The sequence below is a fragment of the Pantherophis guttatus genome, chromosome 1 (assembly GCF_059756535.1).
Source record: "Pantherophis guttatus breed Tessera chromosome 1, ASM5975653v1, whole genome shotgun sequence".
In the NCBI taxonomy this organism is placed as follows: Eukaryota; Metazoa; Chordata; class Lepidosauria; order Squamata; family Colubridae; genus Pantherophis; species Pantherophis guttatus.
The window spans coordinates 277837906-277857642 of NC_142063.1; the positions used below are offsets into that span (position 1 = coordinate 277837906).

At 36.0% G+C, this 19737-nt stretch overlaps 1 protein-coding gene across 2 annotated transcripts; it reads left to right on the plus strand.

The window, feature by feature from the left end:
- The first annotated feature begins 1176 nt into the window (after positions 1 to 1176).
- Positions 1177 to 17785, plus strand: EDARADD (EDAR associated via death domain). 2 transcript variants are annotated; one of them, XM_034428295.3, is made up of 6 exons: positions 1177 to 1590; positions 2945 to 3006; positions 4407 to 4446; positions 8999 to 9087; positions 11885 to 11933; positions 15410 to 17785. In XM_034428295.3, the coding sequence occupies exons 1-6, from the start codon at positions 1560 to 1562 to the stop codon at positions 15784 to 15786; spliced, it is 648 nt and encodes a 215-aa protein (XP_034284186.2). In that variant the 5' UTR covers positions 1177 to 1559; the 3' UTR covers positions 15787 to 17785. The 2 variants fall into 2 exon arrangements, with proteins under 2 accessions (XP_034284186.2, XP_034284187.2); XM_034428296.3 differs by having other exon boundaries at positions 1199 to 1590; positions 2948 to 3006.
- Positions 17786 to 19737: the final 1952 nt, after the last annotated feature.

Genomic DNA, 19737 nt, shown 5'->3' on the forward strand with positions numbered 1-19737 from the left:
CTTTTTTCAGCTATGTTCTCATGACATTGTCTTCATTTTGGCCCCCCATAACTGAGACAGCCTTAAGTCCTTAGCTGAAATGACATTTTCTCTTGTATCAAGTATAGCCCCAGGATATATATCTAGAAGACTGTGCCAACCTTTAACTTGAAGGAAACCAGAGGTTTGCAGTGACTTAAAATATTATCTGCAAGTTTTCTAGCAATGGAGATAGCAAATTTATGCTGGGAGAGCTTTTTCCAACTCAAGGATGAGAGGACAGCATTTCAGTTCAGAAAGGCCTTATGGCTGCAAATTATCGTGCTTGTATTAATGACCATTTGATTGCACAATGTATTACAAATTTTATTTGATGCTGACAAAATAATCTTTAGATTTATTAATCATCTATATGAAATCAATGTTTTGAGAAAACCAGTGTGAGAATGCTATGAAATACTTTTGAGAAAAACCAGTGTAAGCAGAAATATTTAAAATTACAAGCCCTGTAGGCAGGTATTTCAATCGCAAACTCTAAGTATGCTCTTAAAACGTTTATTTTTGAAAGGTTCTTATATTTCTTACAACACAGTCCTATTGAGAACTCAACTCAGCCAGATCGCTGAGATCTTAGTCACAGATATATTTCAGGCTGCAGGCTAAGCAAAAACATTTTATAACATTATCCAGTGTTAAAAGATTCACAATGACGACACTTCATATACGGGTAGTCCTCAACCTACGACCACAACTGAGCCCAAATTTTATGTTGCTAAGTGAGTAATTTGTTAAATGAGTTTTGCTCCATTTTTCAACTTTCCTCACCACATTTGTTAAGTGAATCACTGCAGTTCTTTAAAACTAGTAAAAAAGTTGTAAAGCTTCCCTTGTCCAAAGGTCACAAAAGAGGATCACATGACTCTGGGACACTACAACCATCATAAAAGTGAGTCAGCTGTCAAGATCTGAATGTAAATCACGTGACCAAGGGGATGCTGCATTGGTCGTAAGTGTGAGAAATGGTCGCAGGTCACTTTTCTCAGTGCCGTTGTAACTTCGAACGGTCACTAAGTGAATTGTTGTAAGTGGAGGGCTACCTGTACTTTATCAAAAGGAGGGGATTGTTTTTCCGTGGCTATTTCTAATCCTGAATTTTACTCCTCCGAGTGGAGAATCTACAAGTCAGTTAAGATACTCCCCTTCGCCTCGGAAAACGGATGCTACAAGACATTTTTCAGGGGCCACACACGTTTTTTGAGAAGTCGCCGATGGTGCTCGGAAAAGCTTGGAAGAAAAAACACGCTTAGGCAGACCGCCGTGGCTTTGGGGGGTGGGGAAAGCGTATCTCCCCCGCCCCGCACAGGCTTCTTCCCCTGCTCGTTCGGGCTTTACCTGCAGCTTCCGCTCCCTTCCAAGGTTTCTCTCACCCTGCAGGAGGGGGAAGCGCAGAAGCGTCCAGCGGTAGCTAACTAAGGAAGAAGTAGGAGAAGTAGGAGAGGGTCCGAGAGGGAAACGGCGGGCCGATCGCAGGTGCCAAAGCCCTCCAGCTCGCCGCGGCTTGCCCGACCTCCTCGCCCCCAATGGCTTCTCCCGCCATCGCTCTGCCCGAAGGTAAAAACCCGCCTCGCCTGAGCCTTCGGCAACGGGCGCCCGCGCCTCGGTGCAGACAGAGGCAGGAGAGCGGTGGGCTGCGCGCCCTTTGCGGACGGGGACCGCGGGCACCGGAAGGAGGGCCGGGCAGAGCAGAGCAAGGGAGGCGGGACCCTGGAGTGGCCTTTGCAGGGACGAGGGGGGCGGGCGGATTCCCTGGGTGGACACTGATCCTCCCACCGGCTCTGTGGAGCTGGCTCTTCGTTGGCGGGATTCTGCCAGAGGCGAGCAGCTCTCTGCCTCTCGTATTATTAGTATGTATATTTGCATTGCTACTTTGCTATTTTTGGCAAAGGCAGCGTTCTTCTTAGATGAAAGTCTTTGTCTCCTGACTTGTCCGACTTGAGGTTCTGTTCCTCGAAATCACCACCGCGTACTATAGTGATAAGAGGCAGCCGGATTCGGTTTTGAAAGAGTCTCACTGTGCCCCTTCTTCATATTTTGGGCTTTGTATTGAGAATGACTTTTTAGTATTTTTTTTAAAAAGTCTTTTTGGAGCGCCTCATACTCTCAAAGTCGGATGAATCATTCACTCAAGTGCTAAATAAATTAAGCCCTGCAGCATCCTTCTGAAGTGTAGCAAAATTGTTATAAAAGTCTGCCTTATGCTATAACTTTTGGGAATTCAGCTTTCTATCCTTCAGCAGGAAAAAAAAAATTTCTGCCAGTCTTTAAAGTGGAAAAAAAGAGGATATTATAATTTGCATTTTTAAAGGAGGAAATCCAGTATTTAATGTAGGATACTGTAACTGACTCCCTTTTTATAGAACTTGTTGAAAACTGAAATACATAGTATAACTGAAATCTGAAGGAACAACTTAAATGATTTCAAGATGTTTTAAGCTGATTTTTATACATTCAAATAGTTTAAAGGCTTAATGTAAATTAAAGCCATTTGTGAAATAAAAAAATATATAATAAAAATGTCCTGTTTTTTAAATTTAATATGGCTTTTAGACTATTGTTTATTGAGCAAGGTTGTTATATTTGAACTGACACATAATCATGTATGCAAGAACATATAAGAGCAAGCCATTTTCTTCAGAATTGTTCACCCAATTGGGATAAACCAGCATGTGAACCCCTGTTGTGGGGTTTGCAGCAAACTGACTGAATATGTAATTATTAAGCAATTAAAGTACAAATAAATATGTATGTTATATGTTTTATTCTATGGCTGTTCACCGCCCTGAGTCCTTCGGGAGTAGGGCGGTATACAAATTCAATAAAAGTAAAGTAAAGTAAAGTAAAGTAAATAAATGTCTCTAAAATGTTGGTGACTGTAAGCTTAAGCCCCTTTTTGGCTTGTTTCCAGCAGATCAAGCCACTAAAGAACCAGTAGAAGACACTGACCCTAGCACTTTATCCTCGGAAAATGTAAGTACTGTAGTTTTGTGAATGTGTTGAAGTGGCTAGTTGCCCAGCTAAGTGATTCTACCTAACTGACCTTGACTACGTTTGAAAAGATAAGCAGAGTGAGAGCTGGTTAACATTTGGATAAGGGTTACTAGAAAATGCAAGGGTTGTGGACTACAATGGGAAGTTGAACAAATATCCTACTAGAAGGTATTGGCAACATTTTTATGATGCAAGTAAAACTGCATGGATATATATCCATGAAGCTATCAGAAGTTGAGACTGATTCAAAGGAAACATTACTTCCGCTAACTAGGTCATTAATTTACTTATTTTACTTGTTGGTTGCTATTATTGTACATAGTATTTCATACTCAGAAAAGTTCAGTAATTAAGATGTGACAATATACAGGCTCTGAAATAAGTCTAGGGACATGACCACCCAATCATTTCCTTTGTGATCTTCCCAAATAGTTAATTAGCTTGCCATACAAATAGCATTTCTCTACGGCATAGAGTGCTGTGGAAGAGAATATTTAGTTGTTACTTCTGAGTTTCAGATTTCTAAAAGCTATAGAATTCTGACTGTTTTTTTAATAATAAGAAAGTTGTAATGGGAAGTTAATACCTGTTCCATCCAGTTACATGTCTCTATAAAGAATGAGTGATGCTACTGTAGTGCACTTTTCTTTTATGCAACAATCAGCTATTTTTGATGAAACTACTTGAAATAGTAACAACTAGAAACTAAACAGGTAGTATGTGTTAATCTCTGTAATCAAGAAGGAAAATGACCATAACTAATCAGTGATTCATATTTAGATTGTTCTGTTGATTCAGAGATGGGCAATTGAAGATTCCCTTTCCATTGGTTTGTGTGGATAAAAAAGTTGTACCCAGAAAACTCTGGTGGTGAGAGATGAAGTTGGAGTCATTATCCAAGAGTTCTTTGAGAACCCCTGTAGTGGTTTTATTATTTGTACCAGTGTGATGAATCCTGAATGAAGTTTGTCCTCAAGCATCATTTCCTTTAAAAGTATTTCCTTCAAAATCTTATAGGGATGAAAGTATTGGAAACCATTTAGTGAAAGGATTCTGAATCAAATTATGGAAGGAAGATTTGGTGAGATATTGCCATCTTTACTGGCAGACCCATCCCACGTTTTTAATAATTTCTACTAAAATTTCAGATAAGGGCTTGATAAATCTTCATTGATTCCTTAGTCCTGCTTGGGACTGGATAAATACTTTATGTGAATTGTTGAATACTTGGCAAGCTCCGTGAACAGCTGGGAGACTGTATTTGGCTTGGAAGGTTACAAATTCAGCAGAACAAAGAAATTAATAAATCAAAATAATTGGTGTTTCAAAATGTATCTAAAATAATTGTTTAAAAATATGTCTTCTTTTTGTCTGAACAGATAGAAAAGTATCCTGTCCAAGATACAGCGTTACCCAAAGGTAAAAATAGAAAACGACAATGACTGCAGTTCTTATTTTTTTAAAAAATATTGTAATATGAAACTTGATTAGATATGGCACAATAGTGAATCTGTTACTGTATGTCCCTTCATAGACTTCATAATTTTCTAGAACTGACTCCAGATATATTTGCTGAAATTCCCAACTTTTATTAACTCTGAGACCTTCAAAATCTTCTAAGGTCAAGAAGCCACCAAGTAAGAAAATATCTTACGGTTTTCTCTCCGTCGTTCATTTTCACCTTAGTAGCTCAATTCCATCACCAGAGATACAGTTTGGTCTAATGGTTAAAGCAGTGGGCTAGAAACTAGGAGATTGTGAATTCTAGTCCTGCTTTAGAATAAAAGATGGCTGGGTGACCTTGGTCCAGTCACTCTCTCAGCCCAACTCACCTCAGAGGGTTATCGTGGAGAAAATAGCAGGAGGAAGGAGTATTGGGTATGTTAGCTGCAGCGGTGGAATTCACTTACCTTCCCTACCGGTTCGCAAATGTGAGCGCGCTCGCTTTGCTTGCACACACCTCATCTGTGCATGCACACAGCCTTCTGCGCATGGGCAGTGCTCACACATTACGTCCGAATGGGTGAGCGTAGCCTCCTGCATTCGCTGCTACTGGTTCGCCTGATCCAGAAAGAACCGGCTGAATCCCACCACTGGTTAGCTGCCTTGAGTTATTTGTAAAATAATCCTATATGGGAGATAGTCAACTACCTACCCTGAAAGACCCAATTTCATTCACCCATGCTACTTCTCAGAACTAAGATCAGATTTCTTCTGCTTCTCTTACCTGTAGGAGTTTCTGTTCTCATACTCTCTGTATTGAGTCAGTCAGTGCCACAGTTAATGTTTTTATTAATTTAATATATTTGTATACTTTCCCAATCATAAAATCTCTGGTGATGATAGATGTTCTCTGACTCCACTGTCAGAATGTCTATCTTATTTCATATGGTACAACATAATTTGTGATAATTGTTTCCAGTGCCTCCTCATGCTATTAAAGTCATCACCTACTCTATAGGAGATTTAGCAGTTTCATTAACAAACAATACTACTACCTTTGTTTTATACGATGTATAATCAAGCCATGCAGCCTGGACCATCAAACTTCTTTCTTGTGACATGCCAGCTGAAGCATGATAGCTTTCAATCCGGGCACATCTTCCAGTTTTGATACCCCCTCATGGACGTGGTGAGCCAAGCTTGTTTGAAGTTCAGTATCAAAATTCCATCTCATCTTCACCCCCTCAGAACAAGTAACCTTAATCACAGTGCACCTGAATGTAGGCAATTACTACACTGCATTGATGTTAGAAAACAAATTTCATTTTATTGCAATTATCCATGTCATTAGATATGGGGATTATTCACTCAAAGGGTATGGATGATCTAATATTCCATTTGATGCTTGCAGATGCTTAGGCTCCTGGTTTATTTATTTACAAAGATTTTTTAAAAAGCCTGGTTCCAGATTACTTTGGATGCTGACTATCATATCTATCTTGCCAGTTCTATTTTTAATCTGCAAAGGCACACGACATTGATTAATTTCTGTACCATTGATGTTGTACAATATAGAGAACTGATGGAAGGAACTACATATTTTATTTAAGCATTTAACTGTAAACCCATTTCAGTTCAAGTCAAGAAAAAAAACTTGTGGTTTACAAGGGAGAACCACAGTACTTATTCCACCGCAGCCTTATCTTTTTGTCTCTACATCCTTTAGGCTTATCTAGCTAACATCATTGTTTCCTATAAAAGACAATAGCCTTACTGTTCTGTCATCTCCCACAGGATAAACAAAGGGCATCAGAACTATTTTCTTCTGAAAGTTATAGTCTCTCCAAGTGGCAGGTCAATACTATGAAATACCAAGCCAACAGCAAGACGGTTAATGGTTCTCTTTCTTGTACTTGGCTTGCTGAAGTCTGTTAGTCTTTCTCATGAAGAATTTCTCAGAACATTATGAATTGTATTGAAAACCCTCTCTTTGATGGGTGGGCCTCATCAGTGGACAGATGGATAACAGCAGCAGCAAGATTAATGTAATTTCAGTCTGTGCTCAGAAGGATCATCCTTAATTCAGGACTTGCTCTTCTCAAAGACTCTTCATATTGTACACTTTATATAAGAGATAACTAGACCGCACAGATGATACTGACCAAAATCTAAAAGTTGCCAACATGACAATCAGACGATTTTTGTAAATATTGTTCCTTCTCCTAAGCTCATGATGTTTTATTTGTGATACATTTGTCAGTTTAGGAAAACACTACAGTCCTATGAATTTCTGTTTATGATCATAGGACATACTGTATATATTATACCACTAAGTTCAACGCTCAGCTACAAGTGGTAATAATTCACTTATCCCTCATCTTCTCTGTGGTGCTTGGAATTTCAGGAATTCATACTCAAAGGAGCAATTATAATGTTCCTGACACTTTTTGGTTGAGAAGAAAGATAAAGGGGGTTAACCTGCCTTGGATCTCTACAACTTAAAGTCGTTTATCAAGGCTGAGACATTTTATAAAGTCATTTTGTTGAAAGTTTTACCTCTACTTCTTTGAGGATTAAATATATATTCTTTTACTTCTCCATCAGGTGAATTCTTATGCTTTGTAGTTCTTGGAATTCTCCACTGAATACTATTTTTTGCCTCATGAATCTATCCTAAGCGTATGGCAGTACCTGTAGTTATCTGCAAATATCCCACATCTTTAAGGGCCATGTATCCTAGACTTTTGCTTTATTTCAGCAGTTGAGCCTTTTGGTGATTTTTTGCAAGTTGTGAATATAATTTATACATTCATACAATTCTTCCACCCTTAGGGATCTACTTAAGGTACTGAGTTTCCATTAATCTTACATGACCAGCTACTGAAATTGAGGGAATAGATAGTAACACTGATGGCATGTTTCTTACCCAAAGTACCGTAGTAATCTGCGCTTCTGGAGGATTCTGTTTGGAATCTGTCCATATTTGCCACTTATATGTTTAAAGGCGTACATGAACATTTGAAGCACACTTATAAGAAAGCAATGGGTAAGCAATAACAATATATACTTTCTCTGACATCCAGCACAGAAGAATGTTTGGGAGCCAAGAGGTGGGAGCCAAAAGATTGCATATGGATCATCTGTTTTCTTATTTCACTCTGATACTGAAAGTATCTATTGGAGGCTAGGAGATCCTACCAAAGTAGGAATCAATACAGTGTGAAGCAATAAAGGCAGAAAGAACATCATCAGTCTCTTCATGCAATTGTGGAACTATTTTATGTCCAGATATACAGCACAAAATTTAGTCATGTTTTAGATCTGGTCCTTGCTAATTCAACTCAACTTACTCTAAAAATATGGATGGTATCCAAAATCAATCAATAAACAACCAAACAACAGCAAGAGAGAAATCACTTAAAGAGAAATAATTATTTTGAAGGAATTTCCATTGTATATGGAATGGCAAATAAAAATATGAATGTTTATTCTGATAAAACAGTATTCTCTAACTAAGGTTTTTAAACATTTTGTTTTTGTAACAATTGTAACTAATATTTATTGAATTATCCGGAATGTAATACATGTATTAGAAGGTAGACTTAAGATCATTACTATGAAAAAGAAGATCTAGCTCTGTCTTCTCCAGTGGTATCATGTAGATGTGCAGACTGAGTATTCTGGAAGATACAGTTTTAACATTAGCTTTTCCTAATCTGGGCATTTCCAGATGTTTGGATTTAAAGCTCTCAAAATTGCTCAGACACCATGACAATTTTTAGAATTTTTGGAGTAAATTTCAACTGTGGCAAGTTTGAGGAAGATTGATCTTTATAAAGTTTGTCTCGGCAGCAATTTCTTTTTCCTCTTTCCCTTCTTCCTCTTCTCTTTCTGCTATACTTAGACCTGAAATTGCTCTGGATTTGATGAGGGTAACTATTGTATATGAACACACCCAGGCAATTTAAAAGATCTGGCTTTGTTCTTGTACCTGTTAATGATAACTGGATATTCAGGAATGAAGCCAGTGAAATGTTACATGACATTTCAGATAAATGTTATCATTAATAATTATTGCAACTCATATGGGAGCCAGTTGTAAAATGATGATTTTAATGTAATTGGTTGGTGACTAGCAGGCAAGTTGACATATCAAATGGTTTGGAAGAGGGATATATGGTATTTCAGGGAAAAGAAGATTAGCATAATAGAGACTAGCAGTTCCTCACTTACTCTGTGTATATACAGGGCTTTCATTCAATATATCCTTTCTGGAAGCTAATGGTTGATAATGTGCCCACAGGTTAGTTCCTTCTGCAATCTTTGGTATGTAGAATTTTAGGCAAGTCGTCACTGGTTATGCTAAATTTTATGAATGGAACAGTATGCCTGTATTACAGCTTTCTTTCTTGCCCTTATACATTACTTGAATTGGCACTGTAATCTTTCTGAATCACAGAACCTTTTTAGAAATATTTTGATCAAGTGATCCAAACCTGACTAACATTGAAGAATATTTGCCTTGTAGATGAAGAATACCAAACAGAAAAAGTGACTTTGGAAATTTCATCCATTAACATTACAAGCCTAACATCAGATTCTGGCTTGATACACCAGGTAATTGAAATGTTATTAATCCTATTAGAATATTTGTCAATATTATTTATTGTTATTTATCAACATTTAGACTTTTCAGTATTGTTCCCCAGTTTACTGTAAGTCAGTGCTGAAAGTTTTATTTCAAACTCAGGTGCAATCTGGAAAGAGAGCAGAAGACACCATGAAAAAAATCCTGAATTTTACATGATGGCAACTACAGGGTTTTTAAAAATAGTTCTTAATTGTTTTGTTTATTATTTCTTGGTTTTATGGTGGATTTTCTTATTGTATTAATGATTTAGTCCATATGTTGTAAACTATCTAGAGCAGGAAGAGTAGACAACAAGAGTAGATGATATTTTAGTAAATAAATACCCAGAGAGGTAGGAGATTCATGTTATACTAAGTCCTTGAGGAAATGCAAACCTAGGCATGAAAATTTTGCAGCATTGGCAACTTTTTGACCGCATTCATACATCTCTATATGCCACAGGCTAATTGAAACAACAGTCTGTTGTTAAAACCACAATTGTATGGGTTCAACATTTTGCCCCAAGCCAAAGGCAATCACCACATTACAGTTTAGGACTAGAAGGCAACCACACACTACTTTGATTCCTGGTTATTTTACTTAACACCTTTTTGGCTGTATTTTGAGTCAAGCATTGCAAATTCTTATTCTGGCTACAACCTCTTCTTTCTTTTCCCTTAAGTAATGAAATAGATGTGCAGAATCCATATTCTGCCTTTAGGCAAGACTGGATTTTCTTACCTTCCCTCACATGTGAGACAAATTTGTAGTTTTGTCTGGTCTTGCAATTTATGAAGAGGCATTTCTTTAACAAAATCGTTAAATGTAATGCTTTATAGTTAATAATCTTTCAATACAATTGCACCTTGGATGGTGTATACTATCCAAAAAATAGACAGTAATTTGGTTTTGTTTGTCAAATGGTTTTTTATTATCAAACTGAATAAAAATTAAGAAAATTTGGATGCATCTGATAAAAATTATAATTCTAAGAAAAATAGAAGCTTTATTTTTATAATTATTGCTTTGTTCAGTTACTTTTGCAATCTGTGCAGAGTGAACAAGCTGCAGTGTAGGATTTTTTTCCTCCTGGAAACATCAGGATTATTGAAATCATCTAATATTTTCTCTTTTGTGTGCATGAAATAATATTGTTTAAGTCTTAACACTGAAAATAAAATGAATATATTGCAGTGTTATCTCTGTGTTATATTCTTGCTTCTATAACTTGTGTTATTGCCTCTTCTCTATTTTCCCAATAGTCCCTCTTTAATTCTGACCCTGCTTTTCCATATTCCACACTATCATGTTGCCAGATGAATGATTCTCAGATTGACAAATGCCAATTTCATGGATTCTCCAGCAGCCTTGCCAGCTCCCAAATGGGGGCTCACAATGCCCTTTTTACCTCCCTCTCATTAAGTTATTGTCTCGTTTCCCCTTCCTGTGCTAATTTTCCCAACTGAATCATCACTACAATTCTAATTCAATATTATACTTAAAACTAGATAATCTATATCTGTTGAAGTCTCAAGTAAATAAGGACTTTACCTTGCTTTAATTGTATTTTTCACATTATATTTTAGCTTTTGTCAGTGCCCATGCTCATTTTGGGTCCTTGTCTCAGTCTCTTTTGAGGTAGACCCGATATGTAAGGGGAGGAGAACATATTATTTTTTTAATGTTTCTTTTAGCATTCAGCCGGGATGGGTTTTTTAAATGTTTAAGAATAGAATCAAAATATTTTTTTTGTACACAAGATGTTTTTTCCCTGTTTCCCTGTTTTAATTTTGGATGTTTGTTAATCTGTTTTTTTTTTTCCTTTCTCTTTTTCTGTTTTGTATTTTATCTTTGGTGGGGGAAAAAAAACCCATGCCATTTAAAGACTGATGTGACCCTCATTTTAACTCATTTGGCATCCTGCTTTGCTGGAACTAAAAGAAGTCACCTAAACAGTACTGATGAAAATAAAAAGAAAATATGAAACATAAAGAAAAAAGAGGAAAAACCATCCTATACCATGTATAATATTTCGGAAAACTAGCATAAGGTATTCAATATTTGGCATAGCTGGTACTGCAGAAACAATACGCCTGGTACAATTAAACATGGAATGTAAACGGTTTTAAGTTGAAGGTGTTAGGTTTCTCCCTGCCTCCTCTCCAAATTGTGATCAAGCTCAAAAGGCAGATTAGGCATTGTATGCATGGTTGTCATGGCCTTGCCACATAAATTATCTATGTGGCTTCTTTGGAATGGATGTACTAATGCAGTTAAGTGTAGGTAAGTAAAGGTGTCTGGTTACAGCATATTATATAACTACATAGTTTACCTGTATTTGCATGCACAGTTTATGATCTATTCCAGAGTGCTCTGTGATACTCTCAGGTGAATGACGCTATACAAAAGCCAACTGTACTTTACTGAAAATATCTCAAGGGAAAAACCCCACCTGCTTTCATCTTTGAAGCTGCAATAAGAGCGGTGGTGGGGGGGATCTCTTCATCTAAGCTTGTTGGTTTTTTTGTAATAGCAAAAGCATCTGCTGCAGATTTTTCAAATCTATTTTACCACGATAAAATCCTCCTGAACTCAGGAATTAAGTGCCTCTCTTTTATGATAATCTTCCTCTATAGAAATATACCTTCTTCAAAGTATTTAGGTTTTTTTTTATTGGTTTGACCTTTCCAAACCTTGAAATATTAATGACACATTTTTTCTAAATTCAAGGTGAGTAATTCGTTAAATTAAATGACATTAACGCAAGACTATATTTGTTTGTAGCCAGAAGAAGACGATGACACTCAAAGTAGTGCTGGTGATTCACCTACAGGTAACTTTCTGCACATTTCCAAAATATATTTACTGCCTGATTTCAGGGTTGTTGTTTTTTTTGTTGTTGTTGTAACTAGGATACTTGTCATTATTACTGTAGAAAGAAATAATCTTTCATTACACTGGTTGACAAGACGGATCTTTTTATTGCAACATCTCTGTGCTCTGATAATATAGCGAAATGCTTTTAAGAACATGCTTGATGATTTCATGATAATGAGGAAGTTGTCTTGTGAAGTCTATATGCACGAAATTGAGATTGGATTCATTTGTCCACATAAGGGGATGACAATATGAGGAGGAACTTGTTCTTGGGAAAATTACAAAATTAACAAAGTTTGGTATTATTGTATTTCATTTACACGTGCATACCCAGAAGCTTACTTTGCTTCTTAGAAGGATAGTTGATTACACTTAGAAGAATAGTTCATGTGCATGGGGCCAAATAGGGCCCCAAAATGCCATATGGTCTTTGGTCTCTGAAACCGTTCCTGAAGTTGTCATGAAACCATTTAATGTCTAAAATTAAACTGTATTTGCATGCACAGTTTATGCTCTACTACTCCAGAATGTGCTGTGAAACACTTAGGTGAATGATGCAATATAAAATCCAACTATAGTTTACTAAAAATATTTCAGGGGAAACTGATTTAAAATTTAATGAGCAAAAGATGACATTTAAAAAAAAACTTAAGTAATCAGATTAAGTAAATGTAATTTGTTTAATTTAGTTCTCATTAAATGACTTTACATATATATATACTACACTATTCCCTTTTGGTTAAGCAACATTACACAAAATACAAAAAAAGAATGTAAAGTAGCAACTAAAGGTAAGAATTGAAAGCAGGGTGGATTTGATTTAAATCGAGTTGATTTAAATCACAATTTAAATCATGATTTAAATCACTAGTAAAAAGGCTTGATTTAAATCAATTCGATTTAAATCATAATTTTTAAAGAGCAACTGTCATCTCTGCTACTCCTTTGACCCACTGTTGACTCACCGATAATCCCAGTGTTGCAGAATATACAGCCTCATGCTACATAACTAAGCTCCATTTCATGCTGAATAAACTAAATTATTTATGTATCTTAAATAGAAAACTATCTTACGATAGATTTTTACCCCAAAAGTTTTTTATTAAAATAAATTCGATAAAAATCAAAAAAATCCGATTTAAATTAAAAAAAATGATTTTTTTGATTTTTTTAAAAAAATCATTTTTATCCACCCTGATTGAAAGAGATAAAAAAAACCTAACTGGAAGTATTTACATCACCACTATTCACTATACCTCACCATATTTTTACATGCTACAATCTTTGCTTTAATGAGTCTTCAGTCACAATTATATACTATGCTGTATAGCATTATACATAATCTTTCCTTCTTTAAACTTCTCACTTGTCTACTTTTGAGGATGTTTTACATTTATCAATTTGTACACTGCTCCATAATCTAACCACAGTACTTTAACATAACTCGTTATACTGTCTAAACCCACAGTCTTACAGTTTTTCAACATTTTCATTGCATTGATGGCTCCTCATTATTTTTAAATTTATATTCAATTTACATTTATAGCATTTATTTTAATCCTATTCTACAACATAACAATGCAAATCTCTAAAGCAATTATTCCAGCATTTCCTCGCTTCACTTTCATTCCAAGTCATTTCATTGTTTTTATTCTTAGTTCCATTCTGTTGCTTATTGTCATCAAAATCACCTTGCATTTTCTCTGACATCATAACTGTTCCTTGCACTCTTTAACTACATTCTTTGCTATTTCTTTTTTCTTTATGTACAATTATACAATACCTTTCACACTCATTTTTTGCATAAGTCATTTTGTTACATGATTCTTTTTCTTCACAGCTTTTTCCCATCTTTGATCCAACAAGCCTCATTGTTCATACTTCTATTATAATTCATTTTTCCAAATTTTTCCTGTACAGTACTCTCTAAATTCTTTTCTTCCATTCATTCATATCATCTTATGGAATACAGTAACATCTTCTCCTAGATACCATTTTTCCTACTTTCAGACAGACCCACCAGTCTATATCATACTAGTTTGTACTTTTAAAACATTGTTTTTATATACAGATTCTTTCTCCTTATAAGCCTCCATATTCCACTCTCCAAGTTGAGATCATCTTCATTGAAATCTGTCATATTTTTCTTAGTTTCACTGGCATACCATATATTTTTTCTTTCTTTCATTGTATCTGTTAAGTCATATTCATGACTGTTTACTCCGCTTATACTGGTATTTCAAATTACAATACAGGTAGTCCTTGACTTACAACCGCAGTTGAGCCCAAGATTTCTGTTATTAAATTAGACATTTGTTAAGTGGGTTTTGCCCCATTTTACAACCATTCTTACCGCAGTGTGTTAAGTGAATCACTGCAGTTGTTAAGTTAGTAACACATTTGTTAAATGAATCCGGTTTCCCCATTGACTTTGCTTGTCAGAAGGTCTCAAAAGGTGATTGCATGATCCCAGGACACTTCAACCGTCATAAACATGATCCAGTTACCAAGCATCTGAATTTTGATCATATCACCATGGGGATGCTGCAACAGTCATAAGTGTGAAAAACAGTCATAAGTCATCATTTTTAGTGCTGTTGTAACTTCGAATGGTCATTAAATGAACTGTTGTAAGTCAAGGACTACCTGTACCATGGTCAGCAACAGATGAGCCCATGAAAATTGATCTCTACTGCTCATCACTGCTTCGATTGACTGAAGTTTTAAAGTAACGCTTAGTAAAATAGATTACTAGCCTTACCTTTACCCATTGCTCTCAGTGGTACAACCCTCCAAAAGCCAAATATAAAGGACAGCTTGGGCCTCCCCCAAAGTTGCACAGCCTTGCATTATAAAATAATCTTCCTGCTTTTTCATTTAGGTGGCAAAATAGTTTACAGGTACATCATCCAGGGTCCAGCCTCTTCTTAACAGAGGCTCTTAACAGTTTCAGTTTTCAAAACATCTTGTCCAAGAAATATTTCTCTTTGCAATCTTAGAAAGCCACTCTTATGTGTACTGATAATGGTGTTCTCAATATCTGACCCGGGAGGAGAATATTAAAGATATAAAATAAATTATCATGATGTTACTATATAGGTGGTTTCACATACCTTTCTGCTCTTTGTGTAGTAAAGATCAGTGCCCTCTTTAGTTGGAGGAGCACATAGCAACCAATGGTTCAATGCAGAAATTATGAGCCAATTTTATAATCAGAATATCGTTTCAAATGGGAAACTGTAGTTTAAGAAAGAAGAAAGATTTGCTTCAAATGGACATGCAACAAGTGGAAGGGAGGGAGGGTAAATGGGGAAACAAATTGGAATACAGTCTAAATCATCATGAACGAGGCTCATTACATCTGAAACATGTCAGAGAATTTTATTTACCAGAAAACAGTGGAATAACTCCCTAATATAATTGTAATTCTAGCTTTGAAGAAGTCATGTGCAGAAAATGGCACTTGCTCTTTGTGTACATCTCACCAGCCAACCATCGGTGACCTACTAAATGATGAAGACTTGCTGTATACGATGAGGATCAAATTGGATCCATCCCACCCGACAGTGAAAAACTGGAGAAACTTTGCAAGCAAATGGGGAATGACTTATGATGAGTTGTGCTTTCTGGAACAGAAACAACAGAGTCCCACCTTGGAATTTTTGTTACGGAACAGTGACAGAACTGTGGAGCAGCTGATTGATCTCTGTAAATTATATCAAAGAGTTGATATTGAAAAAATACTGCAGAAGTGGGTGGAGAAGGAATGGCCAAAAAGAAGCCATGGGACCTATCAGAAAAACATATAAAGGAGAAAAATGACAGTGTGGAAAACCAAGAATGGGGTTTGATTGACTTTGCTTCTGGTATGCATAGATCTTTTTTTTTTCTAGAGAAAGGACAACATATCTTACTTATTTTTACAGCATAAACTGTATTTAACCTTTGTAGTGATAAGGATGACCTTTAATTATGAATCAAGTCAATGTCTTTCACAGATGTCGAAGTCTACAGTACTCAGACTTTTGAAGCAATAAGAGAAACAATGAAAATTATCAGCATGCTCTATAGGATAGCTGCATAATCACCTTTGTTCATGAACAAACCAGCAGAAGATACTGCAAATCAGAACTGGGATAGTCTCATATGACTTCATCTGGAAGGGAGAACTTTTATACCTAAAGATATATATGAACAGTACAGAAATAAGCCATGTTTTCAATCATACACTATAAAAATATAGCATCAGATGTTGGCATTGTGCTTCAGTCAAAGAACATGTAATTGGCAACAATTCCTTTTGCACCAAATTGATCTTAAAGCTCAAATTTAAGAAAAAATAAAATCTCACAACTCTGAAACCTATCTGTAACTTCATTTCAAATCCTTATTTAATGGGTGACACAATTAATTGTCATCTTAATTGCAGTCTCAAAATCTCTGACTGAGAAGTATACCCCCTTGATTTAAGACTGCATTTTTAAAATTATCATGTTAGGGATCATTCAAATCTTTCTTCTTCTGAGATGATTGATTCAAAAGCTGATCATTTAATGTTTGCAACAACCTGTGTTTCAACTCATTTAATAATTTTAGAGAAACTATTATAAGCAGCATACTAATTAAGTGTATTTGTGCCGCATAAAGCATCACATTTTAAGATAAATAGTATTCTGAACAGTGTGTACTTAAATCACAGAATTATCAAGATCCAATCCTTGATAGGTGCTTTTTTTTAGAGTATGCAGAATCTCTATCTGCCTTTGAATTGAAGTGGTTAGATCTCAAGTGTAGATAATATATTAAAATATTTTAAGAGTGATTATGTTAATTGGAATTGCTCATTCCCTCTAGCAATTAGAAAATATGTTCAAACATGTTTTCAGAGACAGTTTGAAAACTAGGGCTACTCCAGGGTATTACAAAGCACTTATCTTCTCTACAATATTATAATAAAATATTATGAAGCATGTATTAATAATTTCAGGGATACCATTGAAATATTACCAGAAATTAATCTTTAAATGAATTGGAGTCATTTGGCATAGTGAACACACTTTAGTTTCTATAGCACACAACAATGTGGGCAGAAAGCCAGCTCAATATTAAACTCAGACATTGTTTGATCTCATTACAAATAACCATAAAATGCAAATAAAATACTGTATGCTGGAATGTAGAAGAGTTGCTCACATGTATTAGAATATAACTTATAAGAAAATGTGAGTTCAAAATCTTCATCTTCATTCTTCATAATTCGGTCTTAAAACCTACATTCTTAAATGTACTTCCTAACAAGCTTCTATCTTAAGTGTAAAGAGACCTGGGTTTTCAGTAGAAACATCATTTTCAGATATAATATGCTCTGGAAAATGTCACTAAAGATTGGAGTAAAAATGCTGCTTTCAGGAAGAATACTTACGGGGAATTGAGCTATTAGGCTATTCTACTAAACTCAAGCAACACATGTTTTTATAGTCGTAGCTCTTTAGACTATGCTTGAAAATTAAGCCAATTCTATTACTATATTACTTTCTATTACTACTATAGTAGTACGCTGAATTTTAAAACTTCTAATTTTGTTAACATATTCCTTTTTTGTAATAGATTTGAGTTCAAAGCATTTTTTGTGTGTACCGGTATCATCAATCTGTTATGTTTGTTACATCTTTTTGATATACAGTTTTAAAAGAAATTTTGTTTTTCATCCCATTTTTGTTTTTATTAAGAACGTTACTGTTACTTTTCTACACTACTTTGTTGTAACTATTTAAGATACGCATTTCAGGCATTAAAAGACTATTCTCAGAAGATGCGCAACCCTAAAATTTGGATTCTTTTAGGATACAGTGGAATTTATTAAAATGAAGATCTGTGAATTCAGAGTTTTACTCTCTCACTGAGAATAGAAATATTTCCCTCCTTGTATAGTAATTATAAACAAAAGAGCTCTTTGGATCACAATAACTGTCTACAGAGTTTGGTCTCTTAGCACAATATATATGTTGCCATACCTTATGAACAATCACTTCTAGTTGTCTAATTTCATCTCAGAGAAGTCATATAAACAGATATTTTAAAATGCTTAATTCATTCCATTACAAGCTCTCTCAGTGAACTGTCTGTTTGTTTACTTTCACAAGGAAGGAATTTATTTTTTGTGATATGCAAGGTATTTTAAAACCAAGCAGATCCTATATAACGGGTGTTAAACAGGGGTGTTAAACTCACAATGACACATTGTCGTCATGTATTGGAAATTTTTCCCCCTTCGCTAAAATGGGGGTGGCCAGCGCATGACGCATCTGGCCCATCGACTGCGAGTTTGACACCCCTGATATACAGAGAGACATTATAGATTCCCTCCTCTTCCTTTCCTCTTTTGCAATATTTATTTTTTAAAAAAAATATTTTCCATTTAATCCACAATGTTATGTAAACATCAAAGCAATACACATTTCAAATCATCCTGTGAAATAATATATCCTGTAACATAATCTTAATTTATCCAATAAGACCGTGATGGCGAACCTATGGTATGTGTGCCCGAAGTGGCACATGGACCCATGTTGCCTGGCATGCACGATGTTGCCCATCCTCTGCTGGGTTTCTGGTGTGCATGCGCACGTGGCAATCAGCTGGCCTTTGTGCATGTGGCAGTGCCGGAAACCGGAAGAGCTGGTCTTCCATTTTCTGGCATGAGCATGCATGCCTGCCAGCTGATCGGCGTGTGTGCATGCGTGGCAGTAACTGGAAACTGAAAGTACCTTATCCGGTGCACGCATGCTCCCTGGGCAGCTCCTCTTCCTGGTTGCGGCCCTGACGAAAGTGCATGCATGCGCTCCCTTTTCAGCACTCTGTGCCGAAAAGGTTCGCCATCACTGCAATAAGACACATATTCAAAGTGTTGCCTTTATCTTACTTCCAAAAGTTATGCAAGAAATCTGTGTGTAGTTACATCTCCAATATTTATTTCTGATTATATGAGATGTTAAATCTACATCTAAATTACAAGAATACATCCCCATTGTACATTCTAGATGAATTTAGATTTACATTAAAAACTAAATCTTTTAAAATTGGAATTGACAGTGTTTCCAGCAGGGAATGCATCAGAGGTGGGTTTCAGCAGGTTCTGACTAGTTCTGTGAACCGGTAGCGGAAATTTTGAATAGTTCGGAGAACCAGTAGTAAAAATTCTGACTGGCCCAGCCCCCATCTATTCTCTGTCTCCCAAGTCCCAGCTGATTGGGAGGAAATGGGGATTTTGCAGTATCCTTCCCCTGGAGTGAGGTGGGAATGGAGATTTTACAGTATCCTTCCCCTGCCACGCCCACCAAGCCACACCCAGAGAACTGGTAGTAAAAAGTTTTGAAACCCACCACTGGAATGCATCCAAGAGTCTCCTGGCCTATCTGCATGTATTTTCAAACATCTGCCCATCCCAGCAGAAGGAAATTATAATCATTAAGTGTTAACATCTGAATTATCTCTCTGTTATCCAATTTCCTAGTTGGAATTTGTTTGGGTTATAGTTACTCATAAAATTTCTGCTGGCGACTGCTCTGACTCCAACAAGCAGTTTTAATTTCAATGTTTGCTGACACCTTCAGAGGTCAGACTAGAGCAGACAAGGAAGCTACTGTGAAATATGAAGAACTCTTCATATTCATAAGTTTTTATGAATTTATGAGCCACAAAACAAAAACAGGATTGATGTTCCAATCTGCAGTTGCAAAGATTACTGCCATAGCCATTTA

Excerpts from the sequence above, each read along its gene's own strand:
- EDARADD (XM_034428295.3), top strand. The coding sequence starts at position 1,560 with ATGGCTTCTCCCGCCATCGCTCTGCCCGAAG. Across the intron at positions 9,088-11,884 it reads ATTCTGGCTTGATACACCAG|CCAGAAGAAGACGATGACAC; the intron begins GTAATTGAAATG and ends ATTTGTTTGTAG. Across the intron at positions 11,934-15,409 it reads TGCTGGTGATTCACCTACAG|CTTTGAAGAAGTCATGTGCA; the intron begins GTAACTTTCTGC and ends TTGTAATTCTAG.